Raw genomic sequence first — 25,357 nt, forward strand, 5'->3', positions numbered from 1 at the left:
ATGCAGAGGTGGGTAATCCAGGGGCCAAAGAGTAAAAGTCCTGCCATAAGTCAATCTGGTTAGTAATAAGTGAAGCTGGTAATGCTGTTTGAGTTGTTTAATCCTCCTCTGCTGAGATCTTCACAGATTAATGTCTTCTTTTCTCTTCAGTTGATTTCATCTAAGGCTGTGGCTGAAGTCAGTTGTAGTTCTTGTGTTTCTCTGTTCTTCAGTGATTCTGCTTGTTAACAGCAGGTGTTCATAATTAATGCTCAATCACCACTTAATTATCTCATTAACTTCAACACTGCTTCAATGGTACTTTAACTCTGTAGTGTGCACACATATGAACACTGAGAAGTGTTAATTTAACATGGGCGTTTTTCTGTGTACTATTACATAAATCTTATCTGTTTCATTTATATATGACTTAAAAATAGAGCTGGGAGATATATCGCAAGATATTGTTATGCGCATCTCATCAGTAAAGCCGGTTCCTTGATTAGTAGTAAATCGCCATCACCTGCTTTCAGATGAAGCGGCATTTACTACAAAGAGCCGTAGTTAACTGACAAGCTGAGCCATATCACATTAATATCGCGGACGTATCGCCAGCGATATTTAATGCGATATGGCTCAGCTTGTCAGTTAACTACGGCTCTTTGTACACAGCGAAACATCCAGTGTTAAATTAACACTCCTGGGAGTGTATGAGTCCACACTCAAGAGTGTTTAAGTTAATGAGATAATTAAGTGATTAATTTAGTCATGATTGAGCATTATTGAAGACACCTGATGTTAACAAGTAGAATCGCTGAAGGAGAAAATCGCAAATTGTAAGTTACCATTAAGGTGATGGGTGTTTGCTTTAGTTGGGCTCTGACCCTTTTATGTGTACTTTAGATTTTGTTTGGCTGTTATGTCTGAGTTAAAACTGCCAGTTGAACAAAGAATAAAAAGTGATCTGATGGTGTTGGTTATATTATGATAATCATCATTTGAACTTGTTCACTGAACTCATTAAAATCCTTCTTTCTGACTTCGATTTATGTTGTTAGTTACAGCATAACTGTGAATCTGAATAAATGGCCAGAATTTTTTATGTAATTTAAAGGATTTCTTAAAAGATGTTTAAGAAAAATCATTCTTTTAGGCACACACAGATGTCAAGATTTAGTCTATGCATCTCAACAATGGTGAGGAGCAGAATATTCAATGAGGAAAAGTAAATTACATAGACAATTCAGATCATAATTTATTCATACCGCAATGCATGATGGGAGCCATTAATGAGTTGTGATTGGTGGCAGCCACTGCAACATGCTTTATTATTGTCACCATTGTTGAGATTCACAGGCTGATTATTGATGTCTGTGTTTTAAATGAATATGTCTGAAAGTCTTTTTGATCAGAACAATGGTTATTAAATTTGAATTATAAGTAAAGTACTGATAATCATAGGCTGAAGAATCACAAAACTGCTGCTAACAAGTTAAGCCAAACTATCTCAATATGTTTCCTTTTTCAGATCACAGCATGATTATGTCAAAACGTAGCCAACACTATAAGATAACATTTTACTTTGTTCAGTTAACTGTTATAAATCAATAACAGCAGACGAACAACAGTAGGCTAAATATTAAAGTAATCATATAATGGTCTAGAGCCCAACTAAAGCAAACACCCATCACCTTAATGGTAACTTACAATTTGTGATTTTCTTCTTCAGTGATTCTGCTTGTTAACATCAGATGTCTTCAATAATGCTCAATCATCACTAAATTAATCACTTAATTATTTCCTCAGCCCTAAATGCCGCTTCATCTGAAAGCAGGTGATGGTGATTTACTACTAATCAAGGAACCGGCTTTACTGACGAGATGCGCATAACAATCTCACGATTTAAATCGCCCAGCCCTAGCAAAAACTCCTGTGTCAAATTAACACTCCTGGGAGTGTATGAGTCCACACTCAAGAGTGTTTAAGTTAATGAGATAATTAAGTGATTAATTTAGTGATGATTGAACATTATTGAAGACACCTGATGTTAACAAGCAGAATCACTGAAGGAGAAAATCACAAATTGTAAGTTACCATTATTGTGATGGGTAGTTGCTTTAGTTGGACTCTTTAGCTGGACCTCGCGGTCCTACCCCAAAGCAACAAATAAAATAAAATTCCTTATCAAAATTTATAAGGAAAGACAAGTATTCTGTTTAGGCTTGGCTTGTAGGGAATTCCAAACCTGCGTATATTCAAACGCACATAACTATAGAACCCATTCTAAATGCGCATGTGAACGCCATCAGTGTTTCTCACAGGTTCGCATTTAAAGTCTGTGTAGAGAGAATGGTGTCGTCTTAGCGGCCCCTAATTTAATAACAAATGATCATTGCGACGGAAGCAAATCAATTAAAACTAACTTTAGATGGAAATAACTTAACTCTGCTGTACAGCCGAAACAATCTCTGTTGCCTTAAATTATACGCTTATCTCTGTAAAGCTGCTTTGAGACAATCTACATTGTTAAAAGCGCTATATAAATGAAGATGACTTGACTTGACTTGACTAGACCATTATATGTTTACTTCAGATTTTGTTTGTCTGCTGTATCTGAATTATAACTGCCAGATGAACAAAGAATAAAGTAATCTGATGATGTTGGTTATATAACGACAATCATCATTTGAGCTTGATCAATGAACTCCTTATTTGCTTATTTGTGACTTAAATTTATGTTGTTGACCACAGAATAACTGTTTTTCTGCATAAATATCCAGAATTTTAGATGTAATATAAAGGATTTCTTAAAAGTTGTTTAAAAAAAATAAAAAATCTTTCTTTTAGGCACACACAGATGTCAAGATTCAGTCTATGCATCTCAACAATGGTGACGAGCAGAATATTCAATTAGGAAAAGTAAATTACATAGGCAATTCAGATCATAATTTATTCATACCGCAATGCATGATGGGAGCCATTAATGAGTTGTGATTGGTGGCAGCCACTGCAACATGCTTTATTATTGTCACCATTGTTGAGATTCACAGGCTGATTATTGATGTCTGTGTTTCTAAAAAAAATTTGAAAGTATTTTGACCAGAACAATGTTTATTATATATTATGGGTTAAAAGAAATATACTGATAATCATATGCTGTAGACTCGTAAAGCTGCTGCTAACAAGGTAAACCAAACTATCTCAATAAGTTTCATTTTTTAGATCACAGCATGATTATGTCAAAACATAACCAACACTATCAGATCACACTTTTCTTTGTTCATTTGACTGTTATAAATCAATAACAGCAGACAAACAAAATTTAAAGTGAATGTATAAAGGTCAAGAGCCCAACTAAAGCAAACACTGATCGCCAAAACGGTAACTTACAATTTGTGATTTTCTCCTTCAGTGATTCTGCTTGTTAACATCAGGTGTCTTCAATAATGCTCAAGCATCATTAAATTAATCACTTAATTATCTTGTTAACTTTAACACGCTTGAGTGTTAATTTAACACTGGAGTTTTTGCTGTGTAGTAAATGCCGCTCCATCTGAAAGCAGGTGATGGTGATTTACTACTAATCAAGGGAACCGGCTTTACTGACGAGATGCGCATAACAATATCGTGCGATATATCTCCCAGCCCTACTTAAAAATATGAATTACATTCAGATTATTAATTGGTTTATGTTAAAACTATGTAATCCAAATGGATGGAAATTCTATATGCAATTTAAATACATAAATCTTAGGTTTAGACATTTTTTTTTTTTTGAGTGTGTTCACGTTGGCCTAATTGGATTAAATTGAAATTTTTAATGTTTTTGTTTCGTTTACACTTTCATAGAGGACATCACAGCAAAATAACTATGTAGGGCTAGCACAAGATGGGAAAAGTTTGATTAATTCTTGTTTACTTGTGTTCATTTAATTCATTTTTATTTTAGAGCATTTAATGTGCTTCTTAACAATATTTTATTTATTACACACAAGTTATTTTTTTATTTTTATTTTTTTTTACCCATCAGCCCTCTGTGTCTAAATAAGAAATAAAAGTCCCAGAGTTAAAAAATGTGTAAAACGAGGCTGTGTGTGACTTGGTATGACTTGATGACTAAGTTGCGACTTGACTTGACTTGACAAAGAGTATGACTTGACTTGACTTGACTTGATTTGACTTGACCCTTACAACAGAATGACTTGGCTTGACTTTGACTTGCAATGTTAAGACTTGGACTTGACTTGAGACTTGAATTTAGTGACTTACTCCCACCTCTGCTAACCAGATTGAATTGAATTAACAGAGGTTTAGATGTTGATGTTTTATTGAAAACGTTTGGTCACCATTATGGTGATCAGTTTTTCTTTTAGTTGGGCAGTTTGACTCTTGGCTTTTTTTACGTGAGTTAGTGATTTTTGAACAACAAAGGTAGCCAGAAACAAAGATGATTATTTTAATGATTCACTAAACTCATTTCTGACCATAAAAAGGTAATTCATTATTAATAGATGATAAATATCAAATATCTTAAACATACTCATATATATCTATTGGTCGCATTTGTTATTGCAATGGTTTTGATTATCGTACAGCAGCAGACAGCAGTGGCAGCAGAGGTTCAGATTTTTAATATAGTAAACTGTAAAAGTTGATCTAGCAGTTCTCAGAGTTGTAGAGGTTCAGGATGTAGTGTATTCCATGATAACAGGATCTATTGTCATTGAATAATTTGACAATATTTGGTGATGTTTTGATGGTGAAAATTATGACATGATTTGGTCAGGTATGCCAGTTGATAATATAAGTAAGAGATAAGCGAAGCTCAGCCTACAAAATATATAAAATGATACCACAAAACATTTGATTTTTTGTTTTGTTTTTGTGTGTAATGAATAAATATGAAACTTCTCAAACTGTCCTCTGGTGGTTTACTTTCAGATATTGGTTTGCCATCGTGGTTGCAGTGGTTTTACTGGTGCTCATTCTGACACTCTCTCTGACACTCACTAAGAGACCCACTCCGACATCCACTGTTAATTGCTATGATAGAGCAGCGGATGCTGGGAATTGCTCTGTTAATTGCTATGATAGAGCAGCAGTGGCAACGGATGCTGAGAAATGCTCTGAGATCGGGAGGTACAGAACAATTACAAAGAGACACATTTATGTTTCTGGGAGAAATTTTGCAACCCTAGTCTGCATTAATAATATGAAGTTCACTTGACTTTACACAGAGCTTTTTGTGTTTGCAGGGACATGTTGGAGCGTAACGGTTCAGTAGTTGATGCTGCTATTGCTGCTCTGCTGTGTCTGAGTGTGGTTAATCCCCACAGCATGGGCATCGGAGGAGGAGTGGTTTTCACCATATACAATGCATCAACAGGTACAGATATAGGCTTTGAGAGACTTAAATCAAACTCCCACAACAATCTCCCACAACGGCTACATATCAAGAAACACAAAACATACCTCCTATGAGTGTTCATCTTTATAAAGCACACCTTGAGCTACAAAATGTTTTCTAATGTGCAGTATCTGAAGATTGTCTTGGGCTGAGCTGAAAAATAGAGCCCTTAGTTAAACAAACTTAAAGGGACACTCCACCCATTTGCATTAAGCTTTGCATTGTTAGAAACCGAGTCATACTATTGAATGGTCGTGCAACACTCTCTCATTTTCCCCTGAGACGGGAGAAATCCGTTATTTACCTCTTACACTTCCTCCTACAATGACGCAAAAATCGTCATTTTGCGTCATTGTCGGAGGAAGTGTAAGGGGGGGGGGTATTTCTGTTGAGACTACAAGCACTAGTTCCTCATCTTTCCCAGGGGGCGGGACCCGCTCACGCTACAGACCTATTACAGATCAGTGGGTGGGACTTTACTCTCTGAAACTGAAAGCAATATCCTCCATCTTGTTTGAAGCTAAGCTAACAGGCGCTGTGGAGACAGATGTAAAGTAATGACAATAGCGGAGGAGAGTGCTCAATATAGAAGAAGAGGATTTTGGAAGTCTGATGCTTGAATCAGGTGTTTGTGGCTACCTTTACAAGCCGCATTATAGCGAAGAGCAGCCGAGGCAGAAGACCTGCCTGCCGCGGACGAGGAGCCCGGACTGGCTCGAGTTAGGGCGGACTGGTGGCGCCGGTGATCTCACTATGCAACTACGAACCGCTACGAACACAGAGATAGAGTCCGTCTGCGGCAAAGAATTTCAACGATGACAATTTCTCCTGGACGAAATCTCTGAATCAGACGAGGACACGGACGTTTGTGTTGAGAACTATCCTAGTTTCGCACCGCATATGTTCTGACTGAACATCCAGGTACCATGCAATAATTCACCTTTTCGAAAGAAATACAAACGAGGAGTAATGCACTAATGAGTTCGCCAACTAACTAGACATTTTGTGTGAATGTGAAATGAATTTCAAGCTCTGGTGGTAGCTAGCCTTGTAGATGGAAGAGTGATTTCTCTTATAGGCAGATATGCGCTTTCTGGATTAGTGGGAGTGGCTTATCTCTGTAGCTGTGCAATGTGGTGCATTGTGGGAGTTGTTGTCTTTCATACAAATGCGTCCTGAATAGGGCTGGGCGATATATCGCGCGATATTGTTAGGCGCATCTCATCAGTAAAGCCGGTTCCTTTGATTACTAGTAAATCGCCATCACCTGCTTTCAGATGGAGCGGTGTTAAATTAACACTCCTGGGGCTGTGAGTGTATATGAGTCCACACTCAAGAGTGTTAAAGTTAATGAGATAATTAAGAGATTAATTAAGTGATTATTGAGCATTATTGTAGACACCTGATGTTAACAAGCAGAATCACTGAAGGAGAGAATCACAAATTGTAAGTTACCATTATTGTGATGATTGTTTGCTTTAGTTGGGCTCTTGAGCCTTATATATTTATTTTAATATTTACTGTTGTTTGTCTGCTGTTATTGATTTATAACAGTTAAATGAACAAAGTAAAATGTTATCTTATAGTGTTGTTTATGTTTTGACATAATCATGCTGTGATCTGAAAAACGAAACTTATTGAGATAGTTTGGTTTAACTTGTTAGCTGCAGTTTAGTGATTCTTCAGCCTATGATTATCAGTACTTTACTTATAATTCAAAATATTTAATAAACACTGTTCTGATCAAAAGACATTCAGATATTTCATTTAAAACACAGACATCAACAATCAGCCTGTGAATCTCAACAATGGTGACAATAATAAAGCATGTTGCAGTGGCTACCACCAATCACAACTCATTAATGGCTCCCATCATGCATTGCGGTATGAATAAATTATGATCTGAATTGTCTATGTAATTTACTTTTCCTAATTGAATATTCTGCTCCTCACCATTGTTGAGATGCATAGACTGAATCTTGACATCTGTGTGTGCCTAAAAGAATGATTTTATTTTTTAAACAACTTTTAAGAAATCTTTTATATTATATAAACAATTCTGGGCATTTATGCAGATTCACTAACAAACAACATACATCGAAGTCAGAAAGAAGGATTTTAATGAGTTCAGTGATCAAGTTCAAATGATGATTGTCATAACATAACCAACACCATCAGATCACTTTTTTCTTTGTTCAACTGGTGATTATAATTCAGAAACAACAGACAAACAATATCTAAAGTTAATAATATATGGGTCAAGAGTCCAACTAAAGCAACCATTGATCGCCATAACGGTAACTTACAATTTGTGATTTTCTCCTTCAGTGATTCTGCTTGTTAACATCAGGTGTCTTCAATAATGGTCAATCATCACTAAATTAATCACTTAATTATCTCATTAACTTAATCACTCTTGAATGTGGACTCATACACTACCAGGAGTGTTAATTTAACACTGGAGTTTTTGCTGTGCACAAAGAGCCGTAGTTAACTGACAAGCTAAGCCATATCGCATTAATTATTGCTGGCGATACGTCCGCGATATTAATGCGATATGGCTCAGCTTGTCAGTTAATTACGGCTCTGTGTAGTAAATGCCGCTTCATCTGAAAGCAGGTGATGGCGATTTACTACTAATCAAGGAACCGGCTTTACTGACGAGATGCGCATAACAATATCGCGATTTAAATCGCCCAGCCCTAGTCCTGAAGTTATTTTTTGTCTTTCCTCGGTCACGAAGGCACCAAATTAAAAATTTATTTTACATTTCGACTACATATATGACCCACTTTAAATAAAAAACAATGTTCAAATGGGTGGAATGCCCCTTTAAGGTGATGCAGATGTTATTTGCCATTCAGCAGATACAATTCAAGCAGATACGATGAATCATTAAAGAAGTGGCTTCCTGCAACATACTGTATATGACAGCCCTTTCTAAGCTGCACCCACAGCTTGCTATTAAAGATCTCAAGTTCTTAAATTCTTCAGTGTCCTATCTGGCCGAATCACTGCAACCTCTGACCACTGGGCCCCATCTTTGTGTTAAATTCAAAGTTTCATGCTTTTACCTTCAGGAAAGGTGGAGACAATTAATGCCAGAGAAACCGCTCCAATGAATGCTTCACAGAACATGTTTGGCAGTGACCCCGATAATGCAATATCAGGTAAACCACCATAAATCTACATATCTCCAAATCCAGCCTCCATTACGGTTTTAAAGCAGATTCAGTATAAGCACATTCGTCCACACATTAAAACAGCTAAGGTATGTCTCTGATTCTTTTCTTTTTTTCTTGCCCGTTTGGCCATTGAATGACTTGACTTGTCTGTTTTATATGAATCTCATGCCAGGGTTGTATATCGCTGTGCCAGGAGAACTGCGTGGTTATTGGGAGGCACACAGGAATCACGGGAGACTGCCATGGAAGGAGCTGTTTGAGCCCAGTATAAATCTGACAAAGGAGGGTTTTCGGATTGGCAAGGCCTTGGCTGATGCCATCATGGAGACTAGTGAAATAATTCTGAATAATACAGCATTGTGGTAAGAATATGTGAACTGTGAACAACCGTAAAACTAATTTTCCACAAAAAAAAAAAAAAAAAAAAAAAACTTTCTCAATGGCAAATATCCTACACAGCAAAATCCCCAGTGTTAAATTAACACTCCTCAGTGTTTATATGTGTCCACACTACAGGGTGTTAAAAATTAACACTGAAGCAGTGTTGAAGTTAATGAGATAATTAAGTTAACACTGAAGTAGTGTTGAAGTTAATGCAACAATTAAGTGATTAATTAAGTGATGATTGGCCATTAGTGGTGACACCTGATGATAATAAGCAGAATCATTGACGGAAAGAGAAACACAAGAACTACTGACTTCGAGTCATTACACATTGTTGCACTTATTATTACCAGTTTGACTTTATTTCTGTCATACATCGACAAAAGTTCTTGAGAGTCAACAGAAGTTTAGACGGTAATATTTTATGGAATTTTTCTTTTCAAGTTACCATTTTGGTGGTCAGTGTTTGCTTTAGTTGGGCTCTTGACACTTTTCATTTTTTAAGTTTTTCTCTGATTGCTACAACTCAGTGTTTATAAAACACATTTGTTATTGCAAGAGAAAACATGACCTGCTCACAATATGTTTTGATGATAAAAACATTATCATCGTGTAGTGTCCTGATTCACTGATGTGAGAGTCTAAATTTTTGACTATATGCTTGATGTCTTGTTTTAGTATTGGTGGTTGTAGCTCTGAGATTCTATAGTTTGAGATCCAACAGCAATATCAAAAATTTTGAAAATACTTTGAGCAAAGAAGTTATTGTGTTTAAAAACACAGACATCAAGTATCAGCATATGAATCTCAACAATGGTGACGATAAACAAACTAGTGACGAACAGATCAACTCTGAACATCACAAAACAAGCTACTAAAGTCAGAACAAAACAATAGCAAAATAAAAGCAAACAGAAAAAAACAATGAAAATTACAGGACAATTCAGCTGCATAATTTATTCATGCTGCAATGCATGATGTCAGCCATTGATGCGTTCTGATTGGTGGCTCCCATCATGCACTGCAACATTAAGCATTTGTTTGATTGTCACCATTGTTGAGATTCATATGTAGATTCTTGATGTCTGTGTGTGATTTTAAATCCTTCAGATCATTAAAACATTGCTGGAAGTAACTACTGTAGAGAAAAATTAATAAAACAATTAGATAATTAGTTTATAATGCTGGGTGACATCATTGAATCAGGTCACTAGTAATTTCATCATTGAAACATAACCAGGGCTGCTTTTTCAAAAGCATCTTAAACTTAACTTGATTGCAGACCAACTGCAACATATGGTCTGTACGATCAAATTAGGCTTGTGATGTTTTCAGGAAACACAGCCCAAATCATAGTTACTCTTGCCACAACACATATGCTCTATAAACACAGAGTTGGAGCAGCCAGAGAAATACTAATGTTACAAAGTAAAGGGTCAAGAGCCCAACTAAAGCAACCACTGACCACCATAATGGTGACATGAAACGAAACATTCCATAAAACATTACCATCTAACCTTCTGTTAAATCTAAATAAGACCGTGTGTAGATGTATGACAGAAATAAAGTCAAACTGGTAAAATAATAAGTGCAATAATGGTTCAAAGTCAGTAGTTCTTGTGTTTCTCTTTTTTCTGTTCTTGTGTTTCTCTTTCCTTCAGTGAGTCTGCTTGTTATCATCAGGTGTCACCACTAATGGCCAATCATCACTTAATTAATCACTTAATTATCGCATTAACTTCAACACTGCTTCAGTGTATTATAATTATCTCATTAACTTCACCACTGCTTCAGTGTTAACTTAATTAACTCATTAACTTCAACACTGCTTCAGTGTTAATTTTTAACACCCTGTAGTGTGGACACATATAAACACTGAGGAGTGTTAATTTAACACTGGGGATTTTGCTGTGTACTGTCAGGAGAATGCTCTGTTTCATTGTGTTTGTTCTTCACTTGACATATTTTCTAGTTTGTGTCAGTTTCATTCAGTTCACCTGTTGTTCGTTAATTAACTCATTAGTTCCCTCGTTTAGTTCTGGTATAAGTATTCCCTGTTTTGTTCAGTTCTTTGTTCTTTCTTGTCAGCACTGAGTGGTTGTTTTTCTGTGTTTTTGCTTTTATTGTTGGATTTAAGACTATTTCCTGGTGTTCTCATTCGCTGTGTGCTTCCTTGCAACAGCCACCAGTGACACTACAACACAGATCTGACACTATTATAATATTATATATCTCTACTTACAGCATGTTCCCTAAAGCATTAGCCTTTTAATTTATGGAATTATCTTCTGTTCTTCTTTTTCTTCTTTCCAGTGAAGTATTTTGCAATAAATCAGATAATAAAACACTCTTGAAGGAAAATGACAATATAAGTTTTCCTGAACTAGCTGTCACATATGAGAAGATCGCAAAAGGAAAAGCAGATGTCTTTTATAATGGGTCATTAACTCAGACTATAGTGGATGATATCAAGGCTGCAGGTTATTTCATGCTTAAATTTGACTTTATTCATCTAATGTCGAGTTCACACTACACGATTTTAGGCACGATTTTCACTCGCCAACCGGTTTTGCGAGATCCTCGACAAATGCCCGAAATCATAGGCTAGTCAGTGCTCATTCACGGAGTGACAATCACTAAAAAATTTCACACAGTGTGAATGATCAAAACTTGATCTGAGAGAATCCTGCTGTGTGAATGTGTTCAAAATCCTGTTGTGTGAATGTGTTTAAAATCCTGTTGTGTGAATGTGTTCAAAATCCTGTTGTGTGAATGTGTTTAAAATCCTGTTGTGTGAATGTGTTCAAAATCCTGTTGTGTGAATGTGTTTAAAATCCTGTTGTGTGAATGTGTTCAAAATCCTGTTGTGTGAATGTGTTTAAAATCCTGTTGTGTGAATGTGTTCAAAATCCTGTTGTGTGAATGTGTTTAAAATCCTGTTGTGTGAATGTGTTCAAAATCCTGTTGTGTGAATGTGTTTAAAATCCTGTTGTGTGAATGTGTTCAAAATCCTGTTGTGTGAATGTGTTCAAAATCCTGTTGTGTGAATGTGTTCAAAATCCTGTTGTGTGAATGTGTTTAAAATCCTGTTGTGTGAATGTGTTCAAAATCCTGTTGTGTGAATGTGTTTAAAATCCTGTTGTGTGAATGTGTTCTGACTGAAAACTACTGCAGCCAATGAGAGCAAGATACAGGACAGCGGGAAGTTCGAGGAGGAGTTATAGACCAGAATATCAGTGTTTTAATAAATATATTTACAATTATATCAAACAGAAACAAAGCAGAACCATTTGCTTGAACATCAGCACATTGCAAAATTATTTATTTACCCCGACTCTCTTTGCAGAAACACAATCCTTGCTCCCCTCGTCTCCTCAACCATTCCCTCCTGCATAATCTGTTTTTTTCTTTCTTCCTTCTTTTCGCTGCAAATCAGCACACAGACAATTTGGATCACAGACTTCTTTCAGGCTATCATTTTTAATAACAATTTCAGTGTTGCGCGAGAACTCCTGTCTCACGCACACGTGATCTTGCGTTATTTCCTGATTACTTCTCGCGTGTGTTTGGTTGTGAAACGTAGTTTGCGGACCAGAAGCAGAAGTTGTCTGCGATTCTATCTTGTGTAAAGTCATGCAGTGTGAAACCTCCTGTTGCCGATCCATCGTGCAGTGTGAACACAGCAGTGACTGAATGTTCCCCAGATAATCCTGCAGTGTGAAAACAACTGTGATCTTTCATTACACAGGAGGCAATATAACACGTAAGGACCTACTGGATTATAAGCCAGTGGTGACTGAGTATGCATTAAACTTTACTGTGGAGAATTACACATTTCTTGCTCCTGATGCTCCATTCGGTGGACCTGTACTCGCTCTGATACTCAACATTCTCAAAGGTCAGTGAGTGTGTGTGTGTCTATGACAACGTTCACACAGAAACAGAATAAGGTTGTCAGTCCTATATTTAAGTCCTTATGGTTACATTCACACATAATTTAGTTATTTTCAGGACTCACCCTAGTGAAAAAAATACTTATACTTTATTGTATTTTAAATATATTCCCTTTTTCAATAGTACATTGCAAATATACTAACAAAAATTTTACTATCTTTAAATATATTCAAAGTGTATTAACATCACGCTTTGAATTATTTACACACTTTAAAAATAATTGTACTGTACTATATTTTCAAAAATTATATTTTAGAAAAATATACTTGGAGTGAAAATTCTGTTTATTTTTTAAAAGTGTAGTTATTTGCACTTTATTAAAACTATATTTTTAGTATATTTTAACTGTGTGCTGGAAATGATCATTGCATTGAAAGTACACTTTCAAAATACATTGTAGTATACAATAGTATTTTGTATAAAGCATAGCTAAGTATAGTCTTATTTTTCTATTAATGTCCAGTTGTTATTGAAGTTAAAGTGTGCAATTTGTAATATACACTTGTGTTTGGCTCCGATAGCCCCGTGGGCAAGTGCACTGACCTGAAGTGAGGGAGCCCCGAGTTCGAGTTTCGGCTATTCATGACTGCTCCAACTCAGAATCGGTCGTACATTTGATTGTACAGACCATTTGTTGAAATTGTTCTACGATCAATCGATCATGTTAGGCTTAAGATGCTTTTGAGAAATGTCAACAACGGTGACAATCAAACAAATGCTTAAAGGTTGTCTAAGCGATGTCAGGCCAAAACATTTTTTGTCACATACAGCAAACATCTCCTCACTATCCGCTAGCTGCCTGTCCCCTGAACACACTGTAAAAAAACGCGGTCTCTGTAGACACCACAGGCTCCACAAACGGCAACAAAAACAAACTGTGCTCACCCGCACCACGAAACATAACAAACAGAGCTCCAGCCAATAACCGACAAGAAGTGTTGGAGGGTGGGGTTTGCGCGTTTGCGGGGTTAGTGCGCGTGCACATGAGGTGGGTGTGTGGAGGAGAGAGATGAAGAGGGAAGTTTGAATTATGGCCGACACACGACCAAAGAGACGACGTTCCGATGAACAGAACAACTTGCAAGAGGGACAAGGATAAGGAACGTGCGAAGTCCCGAATTTACATCGGAAAAACCTTTGAAATGTGGCGAGACCTCCGCCGGCAGAAGGGATTAGCTACTATCCGACATTCAGTTGCTCTGTTTTTGCAGAACAGGTAACGTTAAATCCACTTTTCTTTCTAAACTGACGTTCATGTTCGCCAAACCAACACAAGGATGTAATTAGCTAGATTTATGCAGTCAGCGTTAACTTTGGTGAATACAACATGTAGCCTACGTTATGTTTCTAGCAGCGATCAAGCAAATTCACAGTAACGTTAGGGCGACAATTTGTGTAAGTTAAGGGTTGTTTTCATCCACGGTTTGTCGTGAATTTGAATGTTCATTTATAGGCTATTGACAACTTTGACTAAATTGGTTTACAACGCCGCCGTTGTTTATGCTCACTGGGAAACGCGAAGCTAACGTTATCTTGCTATCATTGCGTCCTTGTATGGGAGCTATTTATAACCTCAGGTGGCAAAACGATTTTAAGATAATTTTTCTCTTTTTCTGCATTCTGTTCTGCAATATATAAAAGCATTTATCTAACTTGGCGACATTACACATTGAATGAAGTATCAGTAAAACTTAACTTTGTAGTGACTATTTTGACTTTCCTTTATGCCGGAAGGGAGGGGAGGAGGGAGGAGACGGGATGAGGAGGAGGGAGGGTCTAGCCAGCCTCCGTTTTGTTCGACAATAATTCGAATGTCAACAAGAAGAAACGTCTCCCGGGATCGCTTAGACAACCTTTAATGTTGCAGTGCATGATGGGAGCCACCAATCAGAACGCATCATTGGCTGACATCATGCATTGCAGCATGAATAAATTATGCAGCTGAATTGTCCTGTAATTTTCATTGTTTTTTCTGTTGGCTTTTATTTTGCTATTGTTTTATTATGACTTTAGTTTTGTGATGTTCAGAGTTGATCTGTTTGCCACTAGTTTGTTTATTGTCACCATTGTTGAGATTCATATGCTGATTCTTGATGTCTGTGTGTTTAAACACAGTAACTTCTTTGCTCAAAGTATTTTCAAAATTTTTCATATTGCTGTTGGATCTCAAACTGTAGAATCTCAGAGCTACAATCACCAATACTAACATGAAACATCAAGCATATGGTCAAAGCTTTAGACTCTGAATGACAACAGTGAATCAGGTCACTACATGATAATGTCATCATAAAAAACACATTGTGAGCAGGTTTTCTCTTGCAGTAACAAATGTGCTTTATAAACACAATATTGGAATAGTTGGAGAAAAACTAACACTAAAAAAGAAAAGGGTCAAGAGCTCACCTGAATCAAACACTGACCACCATAATGGTGACTTGAAAAGAAAAACAAAACATAAAACATTACCGTCTAAACTTCTGTTGATTCTCAATAACTTTTGTAGATGAATGACAGAAATAAAGTCAACCTGGTAATAATAAGTGCAATAATGTGTAATGATTTGAAGTCAGTTGTAGTTCTTGTGTTTCTCTTTTTTCGGTTATTGTTGTTTCTCTTTCCTTCAGTGATTCTTATTAACATCAGGTGTCACCACTAATGGCCAATCATCTCTTAATTAATCACTTAATTATCTCATTAACTTCAACACTGCTTCAGTGTTAATTTTAACACTCTGTAGTGTGGACACATATGTACACTGAGTTAATTTAACACTGGGGATTTTGCTGGGGAAACACCTTTCTCATAAAATTACATTTTTGGATATACACACAGTTATTCAAAACCTAAAGCTATGTACATTTCTGTACAAGATTGAAAGTATTTGAAAAATTCACGGTAAACACATAGTAAATACAAGAATTAGTGTATGGTTTTGCAGATTTGGTGTGTGGTTCTGTTGTTTGAGTGTCAGGTTTCAGAAATTGTGTGACAAGAAAGGATTTTGTGTGTAAGTAGTTGAAAAACTGTAATTTCAGGTTACAACATCTCAAGCAGCAGTATGTCCGCAAGAGAAAACAAGACTTTGATGTATCATCGTATAATAGAGACCTTCCGCTTCGCCGATGCCCAAAAGAATAAACTGGGTGACCCATATTTTGAAAACATCACTGAGGTGAGTTCAACTCTTCTTATGGATTCTTATGGTTTTAAAGAGATAGTTCAACAAAAAAATAACAATTCTGGGACCCCAAAAAGACAAGATGGGGAAACTTTTCCCTCCATACTAGGGCTGTGCGATATATATCGTGAGATTGTTATGCGCATCTCGTCAGTAAAGCCGGTTCCTTGATTAGTAGTAAATCACCATCACCTGCTTTCAGATGGAGCGGCATTTAGGGCTGAGGAGATAATTAAGTGATTAATTTAGTGATGATTGAGCATTATTGAAGACACCTGATGTTAACAAGCAGAATCACTGAAGAAGAAACTCACAAATTGTAAGTTACCATTAAGGTGATGGGTGTTTGCTTTAGTTGGGCTCTAGACCATTATATGTTTACTTTAATATTTACTGTTGTTTGTCTGCTGTTATTGATTTATAACAGTTAAATGAACAAAGTAAAATGTTATCTATCTTATAGTGTTGGTTATGTTTTGACATAATCATGCTGTGATTTGAAAAAGGAAACTTATTGAGATAGTTTGGTTTAACTTGTTAGCTGCAGTTTAGTGATTCTTCAGCCTATGATTATCAGTATTTTACTTATAATTCTAAATATTTAATAAACATTGTTCTGATCAAAAGACATTCAGATAAATTCATTTAAAACACAGACATCAATAATCAGCCTGTGAATCTCAACAATGGTGACAATAATAAAGCATGTTGCAGTGGCTGCCACCAATCACAACTCATTAATGGCTCCCATCATGCATTGCGGTATGAATAAATTATGATCTGAATTGTCTATGTAATTTACTTTTCCTAATTGAATATTCTGCTCCTCACCATTGTTGAGATGCATAGACTGAATCTTGACATCTGTGTGTGCCTAAAAGAATGATTTTTTTTTTTAAGCAACTTTTAAGAAATCCTTTATATTATATCAAAAATGCTGGGCATTTATGCAGATTCACTAACCAACAACATAAATCGAAGTCAGAAAGAAGGATTTTAATGAGTTCAGTGATCAAGTTCAAATGATGATTGTCATAATACCTACACCATCAGATCACTTTTTTTTTCTTTGTTTATCTGTCAGTTATAACTCAGATACAGCAGCCAAATAAAATCTAAAGTACACATATAATGGTCTAGAGCCCAACTAAAGCAAACACCCATCACCTTAATGGTAACTTACAATTTGTGATTTTCTCCTTCAGTGATTCTGCTTGTTAACATCAGGTGTCTTCAATAATGTTCAATCATCACTAAATTAATCACTTAATTATCTCATTAACTTAAACACTCTTGAGTGTGGACTCATACACTCCCAGGAGTGTTAATTTAACACTGGAGTTTTTGCTGTGAAAGAGCCGTAGTTAACTGACAAGCTGAGCCATATCGCATTAAGTATCGCTGGCGATACGTCCGCGATATTAATGCGATATGGCTCAGCTTGTCAGTTAATTACGGCTCTTTGTAGTAAATGCCGCTTCATCTGAAAGCAGGTGATGGTGATTTACTACTAATCAAGGAACCGGCTTTACTGACGAGATGCGCATAACAATCTCACGATATATATCGCACAGCCCTACTCCATACTATAGCAGTTCAGTGTGACCCTTTCAAACTCCAAACACATCAAACATGTTCCACAGATGTTGGATCAATAGCCTTGTTGGCAGCGGTTTGACATATAGCACGACCCCAGCCCGGGTCCCGACTCAGGATCCTTTGCTGATCTTGTTTCACTCTCTCTGCCGTGTTGTTTCTTGTCTCATCTACACTGTCTTGTTCAATAAAGGAATACAAGTTTGATGACTTGTCAAACATCATGACTTGTCCACTTTTTTCCAAATGTTAAATCCATACAATAGCTTTGTGTGAGAAGCAGATTGAAAATCACTTGTTTATTCACTGATAATGTTCATATGAACCAAATGATGTAAGCAGTGACATGACACACAAGATCTGAAAACCTGCAGTTAGTGACATCAGACTGATGCGATTGAATCATGTTGTGATTGTCATGGTCAGAACCCAGTCAACATGTTGATCTCAGAGTGATGTCACCATGTGGTCACACCATCAGCAATCTGAGTTCACAGTGATCTAAAAGTGTAACAGCGCTCTCACTGTGTGCTCAAACTATGACCACAATATGAGCTCATCCCAGCTAGAAATGTTATTGTTCTATGAATGTTTTGAGAGCATTATGTTATGTTCTTGTAATATTTTCTGTAGCTAATTTGATTTTTTGTTGCCAGAATGTTCTCCTAAAAGGTAGGATAACACTCTCTAAAAACATTTTAAACATGTTCAGTGATAACATTGATAGAACATTATCCCCTAACATTATAAAGTTTTAGTGGGAAGTTTCCCAGCAGACACAGGACTGAACCTCTTAAAACAGTTTGTGAAAGTAATAGTTTGATTTGGTCATCATTGTAGAGGTCAGTGTTTGCTGACCTTTCTTTGCTGCTGCAAAAGTCTTTGACAAACACACTGTCACAGCGGCCAAAAAAGACAAAAGGTATAATAAGAGTTAAGAGCCCAACTAATGGAAACACTAATCACTGTTGTGACGACTTCAAATGAAACACATTAGAGTTAAACCTCTGTTAATTCTCAATAAAAACTTCTGTACCCAGTCAACACTATGATCTCACAGTGATGTCACCATGTGGTCACACCGTCAGCAATCTGAGTTCACAGTGATCTACAAGTGTAACCTCACAGCGCTCTCACTGTGTGCTCAAACTATGACCACAATATGAGCTCATCCCAGCTAGAAATGTTATTGTTCTATGAATGTTTTGAGAGCATTATGTTATGTTCTTGTAATATTTTCTGTAGCTAATTTTATTTTTGTAACCAGAATGTTCTCCTAAAAGGTAGGATAACACTCTCTATAAACATTTCAAACATGTTTAGTGATGACATTGATAGAACATTATCCCCCCTAACATTCTTAGACAGTTATAGCGGGAAGTTTCGATGTTTAGAAATTATGTTTAAGAGGTTTACATGTTGAAGTTTGTTTGAAGAGTTTGGTTTGGTCACCATTGTAGAGGTCAGTGTTTGCTGTAGTTGGGCTCTTTGGTCTTGACTAGGGTTGGGCGATTTAAATCGCGATATTGTTATGCGCATCTCATCAGTAAAGCTGGTTCCTTGATTAGTAGTAAATCGCCATCACCTGCTTTCAGATGGAGCGGCATTTACTACAAAGAGCCGTAGTTAACTGACAAGCTGAGCCATATCGCATTAATATCGCGGACGTATCGCCAGCAATAATTAATGCGATATGGCTCAGCTTGTCAGTTAACTACGGCTCTTTGTACACAGCAAAAACTCCAGTGTTAAATTAACACTCCTGGGAGTGTATGAGTCCACACTCAAGAGTGTTTAAGTTAATGAGATAATTAAGTGATTAATTTAGTGATGATTGAACATTATTGAAGACACCTGATGATAACAAGCAGAATCACTGAAGGAGAAAATCACAAATTGTAAGTTACCGTTATGATGATCAATGGTTGCTTTAGTTGGACTCTAGACCCATATATTATTAACTTTAGATTTTGTTTGAATCATCATTTGAGCTTGATCACTGAACTCATTAAAATCCTTCTTTCTGACTTCGATTTATGTTGTTGGTTAGTGAATCTGCATAAATGCCCAGAATTTTTGATATAATATAAAGGATTTCTTAAAAGTTGTTTAAAAAAAATCATTCTTTTAGGCACACACAGACGTCAAGATTCAGTCTATGCATCTCAACAATGGTGAGGAGCAGAATATTCAATTAGGAAAAGTAAATTACATAGACAATTCAGATCATAATTTATTCATACCGCAATGCATGATGGGAGCCATTAATGAGTTGTGATTGGTGGCAGCCACTGCAACATGCTTTATTATTGTCACCATTGTTGAGATTCACAGGCTGATTATTGATGTCTGTGTTTTAAATTAATTTATCTGAATGTCTCTTGATCAGAACAATGTTTATTAAATATTTTGAATTATAAGTAAAGTACTGATAATCATAGGCTGAAGAATCACTATACTGCAGCTAACAAGTTAAATCAAACTATCTCAATAAGTCTCCTTTTTCAGATCACAGCATGATTATATCAAAACATAACCAACACTATAAGATAATATTTTACTTTGTTCATTTAACTGTTATAAATCAATAACAGCAGACAAACAACAGTAAATATTAAAGTAAACATATAATGGTCTAGAGCCCAACTAAAGCAAACACCCATCACCTTAATGGTAACTTACAATTTGTGTCCATCCATGTCCAATTACATTTCTAGCTGGGGTGACTCACATCGTGTCCATAATATGAGCACACAGTGAGTGCACTGTGCGGTTACACTTTTAGCTCACTGTGAACTCACATTGTGGTCATATGGAGAGATCACTGTGAGATCAACATGTTGACTGGGTAGACGTCTGACAGAAATAAAGTCAGTCTGGTTAGTAATAAGTGAAGCTGGTAATGCTGTTTGTGGAGTTGTTTAATCCTCCTCTGCTGAGATCTTCACAGATTTAATGTCTTCTTTTCTCTTCAGTTGATTTCATCTTAGACTGTGTCTGAAGTCAGTTGTAGTTCTTGTGTTTCTGCTCGTCTCTTTTTCTGTTCTCTTCTTTCTTTCAGTGTTTCTGCTTGTTAACAGGCTTATTAAGGCTGAGATGACTTCATATTTAATATACACAGATTTTGTGGCTCAGATAAGGTCCGGTTCTGGTTTATTTCTTTGCTCTTGGCTGACATGTGGCATTGCTATGGCCTGCTTGTGGCCCAGATCTGGCAAACAGGAGCGGCCCACCCAAGTGCCGTAATTCCACACTGCATGTGGGCCAGATCATCTTTCCACGTGTGCCAGATCTGGCCAAAATGACTGAATTTTTAGTTTTGGGTGAACTTTACCTTTAAAGCTACACTGTGTAACTTTTTTAGTTGATTCTTAGCTAAAAACACTTAGTTCTTTCAAAAATATATGTGCTCATTAATGTATATTTACTTCTTTCAAGTAATAAAGTATTCTCTTAAGTTTATAATCTGCCATTGAAAGTACATACGGGTGAGGGGTTCGAATGCCGGTCGCCATGTTGCCCCTCCATCTTGAAACTACATTAGCCAAAGAGGGACATACCTGTAAATTCAAGCTTCGCCTTTTGCGTTTTTCACTCAGTGACACCTGACGAATGCGAGGGGGAGATTACTCGCGAGCTCGCGAGTGCCGGCAGATTTGAAAGATAGTGTGGTGTGTGTGTGTGTGTGTGTACTCACATTTGAAAGAGAGAATTAAAACGTCAACACGACAGACAAATCAGCAAGACCAAAGTCAATATTGGAGTAACTTTTCCCAGATGGAAAGAGCTCATGAGGAGAAAAGATTTTAAACCGGACGCCGAGGTTGCCTGCTTTCTTCTCGACAGGTAATTCAGCCTGTTGTAATTCATTTGTGTAAATTCGAAGTTTTACAGTTGCTTGTCTAACCATAGCATGGTTGTGCATAACGCCAGAATGACCTCTAGTATAACTTCATCCTTGCGTCAATGGTGAAAAAGTATTGTTTACCTTGTAACATAAATCTGTGCTGCGACGGATCACAGGTGATGAATAGTTTTAAAGGCGCAATTTTTTAAGCTATATATAAAAAGAACACTGTAAATTTTAGTTATTTTTAATTGCTTTTACTTTGTACACATTGTAACGTTAGCCTAATCTGATTATGCTGGGATAGCCGATTCCAAGGGTGACGTTTACCTCCTGACATCTGTCCTGTAGTTTTATTCATTTTAGACGTATTGTTTATTATTGTCATGGACGAAGTCGATAACTGGAAGCCATGTTAATCTTGGAATAATACGGCCACCGTAGGAGTTAAAACGCCCTCGGAATTGAGAGGAACAGAAACTAATATTCACTGGGTAGTCATATACAATTTCACCGCTAGATGGGGGTAAAAATCACACAGTGTAGCTTTAAGCCATATCAAAGATATCAGATATCAAATACAGTATTTCTGAATTGTCTTTAGTATCTTTGCCACATCTGATCTAGCAGGAGTAACTTGTGTCATAGCAGACGTCATTTTATCAAAGCTTTTCCTGTTCCTTACGTTTTTTGTCAATTTTGTTTCACAGTTGGTCAAAAATATGACCTCAAACAACTTTGCAGACCACATCAGGAGTAAGATTAAAGATGACATCAAACAAAACATCTATGATGTGACGGAGAACATTGACCGTGGCACATCTCACCTGTCTATTATCGCAGAAGATGGGAGTGCAGTGGCAGTCACCAGCAGCATCAATAACGAGTAAGAGAAATATAAAGAGACAAAGAGATCAAGGTTTCTTAATTATGGTCTTGATCTAACACACCATATTCAGTTATTGAGCACTCCTCATTACACCTCTAACAATATTTACATCCATAACACTAGTGCTTTATGCAGACTTCCCACTAGATTAGTTTGTAGCCTTTTGTTTAGTAGTCTAATTTGCATAGTTACTAATCAGATGGAATGGGAGTGAGTGTGCTGTGTTACTTAGCAGGGAAACATTAATAAGTCCAACGACTGAACTCCCTACCAACTGACTCAAATAACCTGTTGAAAGCTGTAAGAGAGTCAGCAGAGTCATTGACTCTCTGGGAACTTTTTTCATGTTTGATATTTTCAGAGTCTAATCCAGAGGGAACAAATGCCTCATGCACCTTTATATGGTGGGATTACAACATGAGCTACATTTTAATTTTTGTAGTTTAATTTTACAATTCAACACTTTGTCTATGTTCATGCAGTACTCCAGTTTTTATATTATATTATATTATATTATATTATATTATATTATATTATATTATATTATATTATATTATATTATATTAATATACTCTTGTTGTCTAGTTTATGAAGCTCTGTTGCTTTGCTGTTCTTTTGAATCTTGTTGTCTGGATCTTTTTTGTGTCCTCACAGGTTTGGCTCTAAAGTGATGTCACCCTCAACAGGCATTATATTTAATGACCAAATGAGGGATTTCAGTAAACCTAAGGATATAAATGTTAACAAAAGGAACTTTATAAAACCAGGTAAAGAAAATGGCATGCCTTGAGTTTAAATGAGTTACAGTGTTAAGAATAAGTAAAACCACCTAAATAAATGTAAAAGTTCACATGTAAAATCCTATTTGTTCTTGACAAGGTAAAAGTCCACTTTCATCAATGTGTCCCACAATAATATTGGACAAACAAAGCAGACAAGTCAGAATGGTGGTTGGAGGTTCAGGTGGGACAAACATCACCACTGCAACTGCTCAGGTAACAAAGACACACTGTCGAGCGCTGAACAATTAAAGCTTTGCTCAACTTTACATAACAGCACATTACAGAAAGCAACATAAATACATTGACATTTGATTATTCTGGATTACTATTCTGATCTTGAAAAACATTAGTTTATTCTGAATTGGCCAATGGCTAAGATTGTGTTTTAATAAATAAACAATAGAGCAAACCGTTCAATGAAGATGGATGAGGAAGTCAGGGGTGGCGAGAAATCCAGTCTTTATTTACTCATAAAATAAACACAAAATAAATCATGTGGGCTCTCTGCCAAACACAGTCACACAACCATCTCTGAATCAATCAGACTCTTTCCCTGTCCCAGGTCTGAGGAGCGCTTACACCCGTCTCTCTGACAAACACTGGAGTTAGAGACACATGTCATGCACTTGACTTCCTTGTTCCCGTTCGTCTCCGCACTCGTTCTCCCGCTGCAGACTTTGCATTACCTTGCACTAATAGTTTGTGTGATTTTTAAATGTATTTGTCTGTTATCTAAAAACACTTTTCTCTCTGTTCTGTCTCTCTCATCTCAGGTGATCCTAAACTATCTATTCTTTGATTATGACCTGAAGAAAGCTGTTGCAGAACCCAGAGTTCAGACCCAGATGAACGAGACAAATGTAGACGATTATTTTGATATGGTAGGATTCTTACACAACAAAAGTTTGTCATCTAAATACAGCTTTCCTGTAGCTCAAACTTGCAATGCCAAGGTCATGTGTTCGATTCCCAGGGAAAGCAAGAACTGATAAGAATGTAAATGAGTAACTTGAAATGCAATGGAAGTCGCTTTGGATAAAGGTGTCTGCCAAATGCATACATGTAAAATAGATTCACAAAGTGAGCAATATTAACATTTTCTCTCTGTGTTTATGAATTCAGGGTGTAATTAAAGGCTTGAAGGAGAAGAATCATAAAATCTGTGTAAATACTGAATTGAGAGGGGACAAACTCTGTGCTGAATCTGACGAGAGGAAAGGCGGTCGTCCTGCTGGATACTGAGAACTGCTCCTGTGCTCACGCTGATGTTGTCAAATCTGTGTTTGATCCAGCAAAAGTAAAACCGTTGTCTAGTGACAGATCCAGACTTGTTTGTTGGGGTGTTTAATGGGTGCCAATAAATCTTAAGCAGGCAACGTGCAAAAAGCTATTCATAACATTGTTTCAGCCATCCTGCATTATGATATCACACAGCTCATACAAATACTGCAAATATTCATACTATTTCAGCTTGTACATTTTTTTTTTTTTTTAGTTTATCTATTGCTATCATTAGCATTTTGATATCTGCTATATACTCAATATATGTATATATGTAAGCTTTACTGAAAAGAGGTTGATTTGCATTGTCTTTTAATGTCTTTTGATTGAGTTGTTTCAAATCAATAAAGTATGCAGTCATCATAAGCCTGATAAGTGTTGTTCAATGTAACTTTGGTGAGCAAGTGCAGAAATGGATGAACACAATGCAGCATGTCCTGCTGTGCACACCATCTCTGCTCTTTTTCACATAGGAATTGTTTCATCATGTGGATCGACTCCAGTCCAGTTACCCACAATCCTCTCTGATGAGCTCCTGTACTGTCAGTTTCCAGAAGCATGAAGAGTCTCTCAGTGAAGCTTCAGTCTCTGTCAGCAACGAGGAGATTCACTCTGATTACACCACGCTCATTTACCACACCAAATTAATATTATTATATGAAGAAACTCTGGGGTTGCTTTACACCTCCACACTGACGCCAATACATGCGTTCCCTTAATATCTGCTGTTAGAAATCACTCCTGCTGTTTTATTCTTTAGGAAAAGAGCTGGCGACACCTACAGGCACTGTTGGGTAAAAGCTGCAATGTTTCCATCACTGACTGCTTTGATTGTATAAAACTTTTTACACAGAAAGCTTTGGCTTCTTGAGTTG

General features: G+C 36.7%; 2 protein-coding genes across 2 annotated transcripts; both read left to right on the top strand.

Moving 5' to 3' along the window:
• On the top strand, positions 1–12,179 carry LOC307154789 (glutathione hydrolase 1 proenzyme-like; the record flags this gene model as incomplete). Its single annotated transcript, XM_079864873.1, has 6 exons — positions 1–8; positions 4,921–5,118; positions 5,235–5,365; positions 8,467–8,556; positions 8,744–8,902; positions 12,130–12,179. The coding sequence occupies 6 exons, from the start codon at positions 1–3 to the stop codon at positions 12,177–12,179; spliced, it is 636 nt and encodes a 211-aa protein (XP_079720999.1).
• Positions 12,180–12,588: 409 nt separating this feature from the next.
• LOC307154790 (glutathione hydrolase 1 proenzyme-like) lies at positions 12,589–24,846 on the top strand (the record flags this gene model as incomplete). The annotated part of the gene is made up of 8 exons (XM_079864874.1): positions 12,589–12,640; positions 12,704–12,853; positions 15,945–16,081; positions 22,241–22,416; positions 23,074–23,186; positions 23,299–23,414; positions 23,975–24,082; positions 24,324–24,846. 8 exons carry the CDS (start codon positions 12,589–12,591, stop codon positions 24,441–24,443), a joined length of 972 nt encoding a protein of 323 aa, XP_079721000.1. The 3' UTR covers positions 24,444–24,846.
• Between the last annotated feature and the right edge of the window lie 511 nt (positions 24,847–25,357).

Source organism: Squalius cephalus (assembly GCF_949319135.1).
Source record: "Squalius cephalus genome assembly, chromosome: 2".
NCBI lineage: Eukaryota > Metazoa > Chordata > Actinopteri > Cypriniformes > Leuciscidae > Squalius > Squalius cephalus.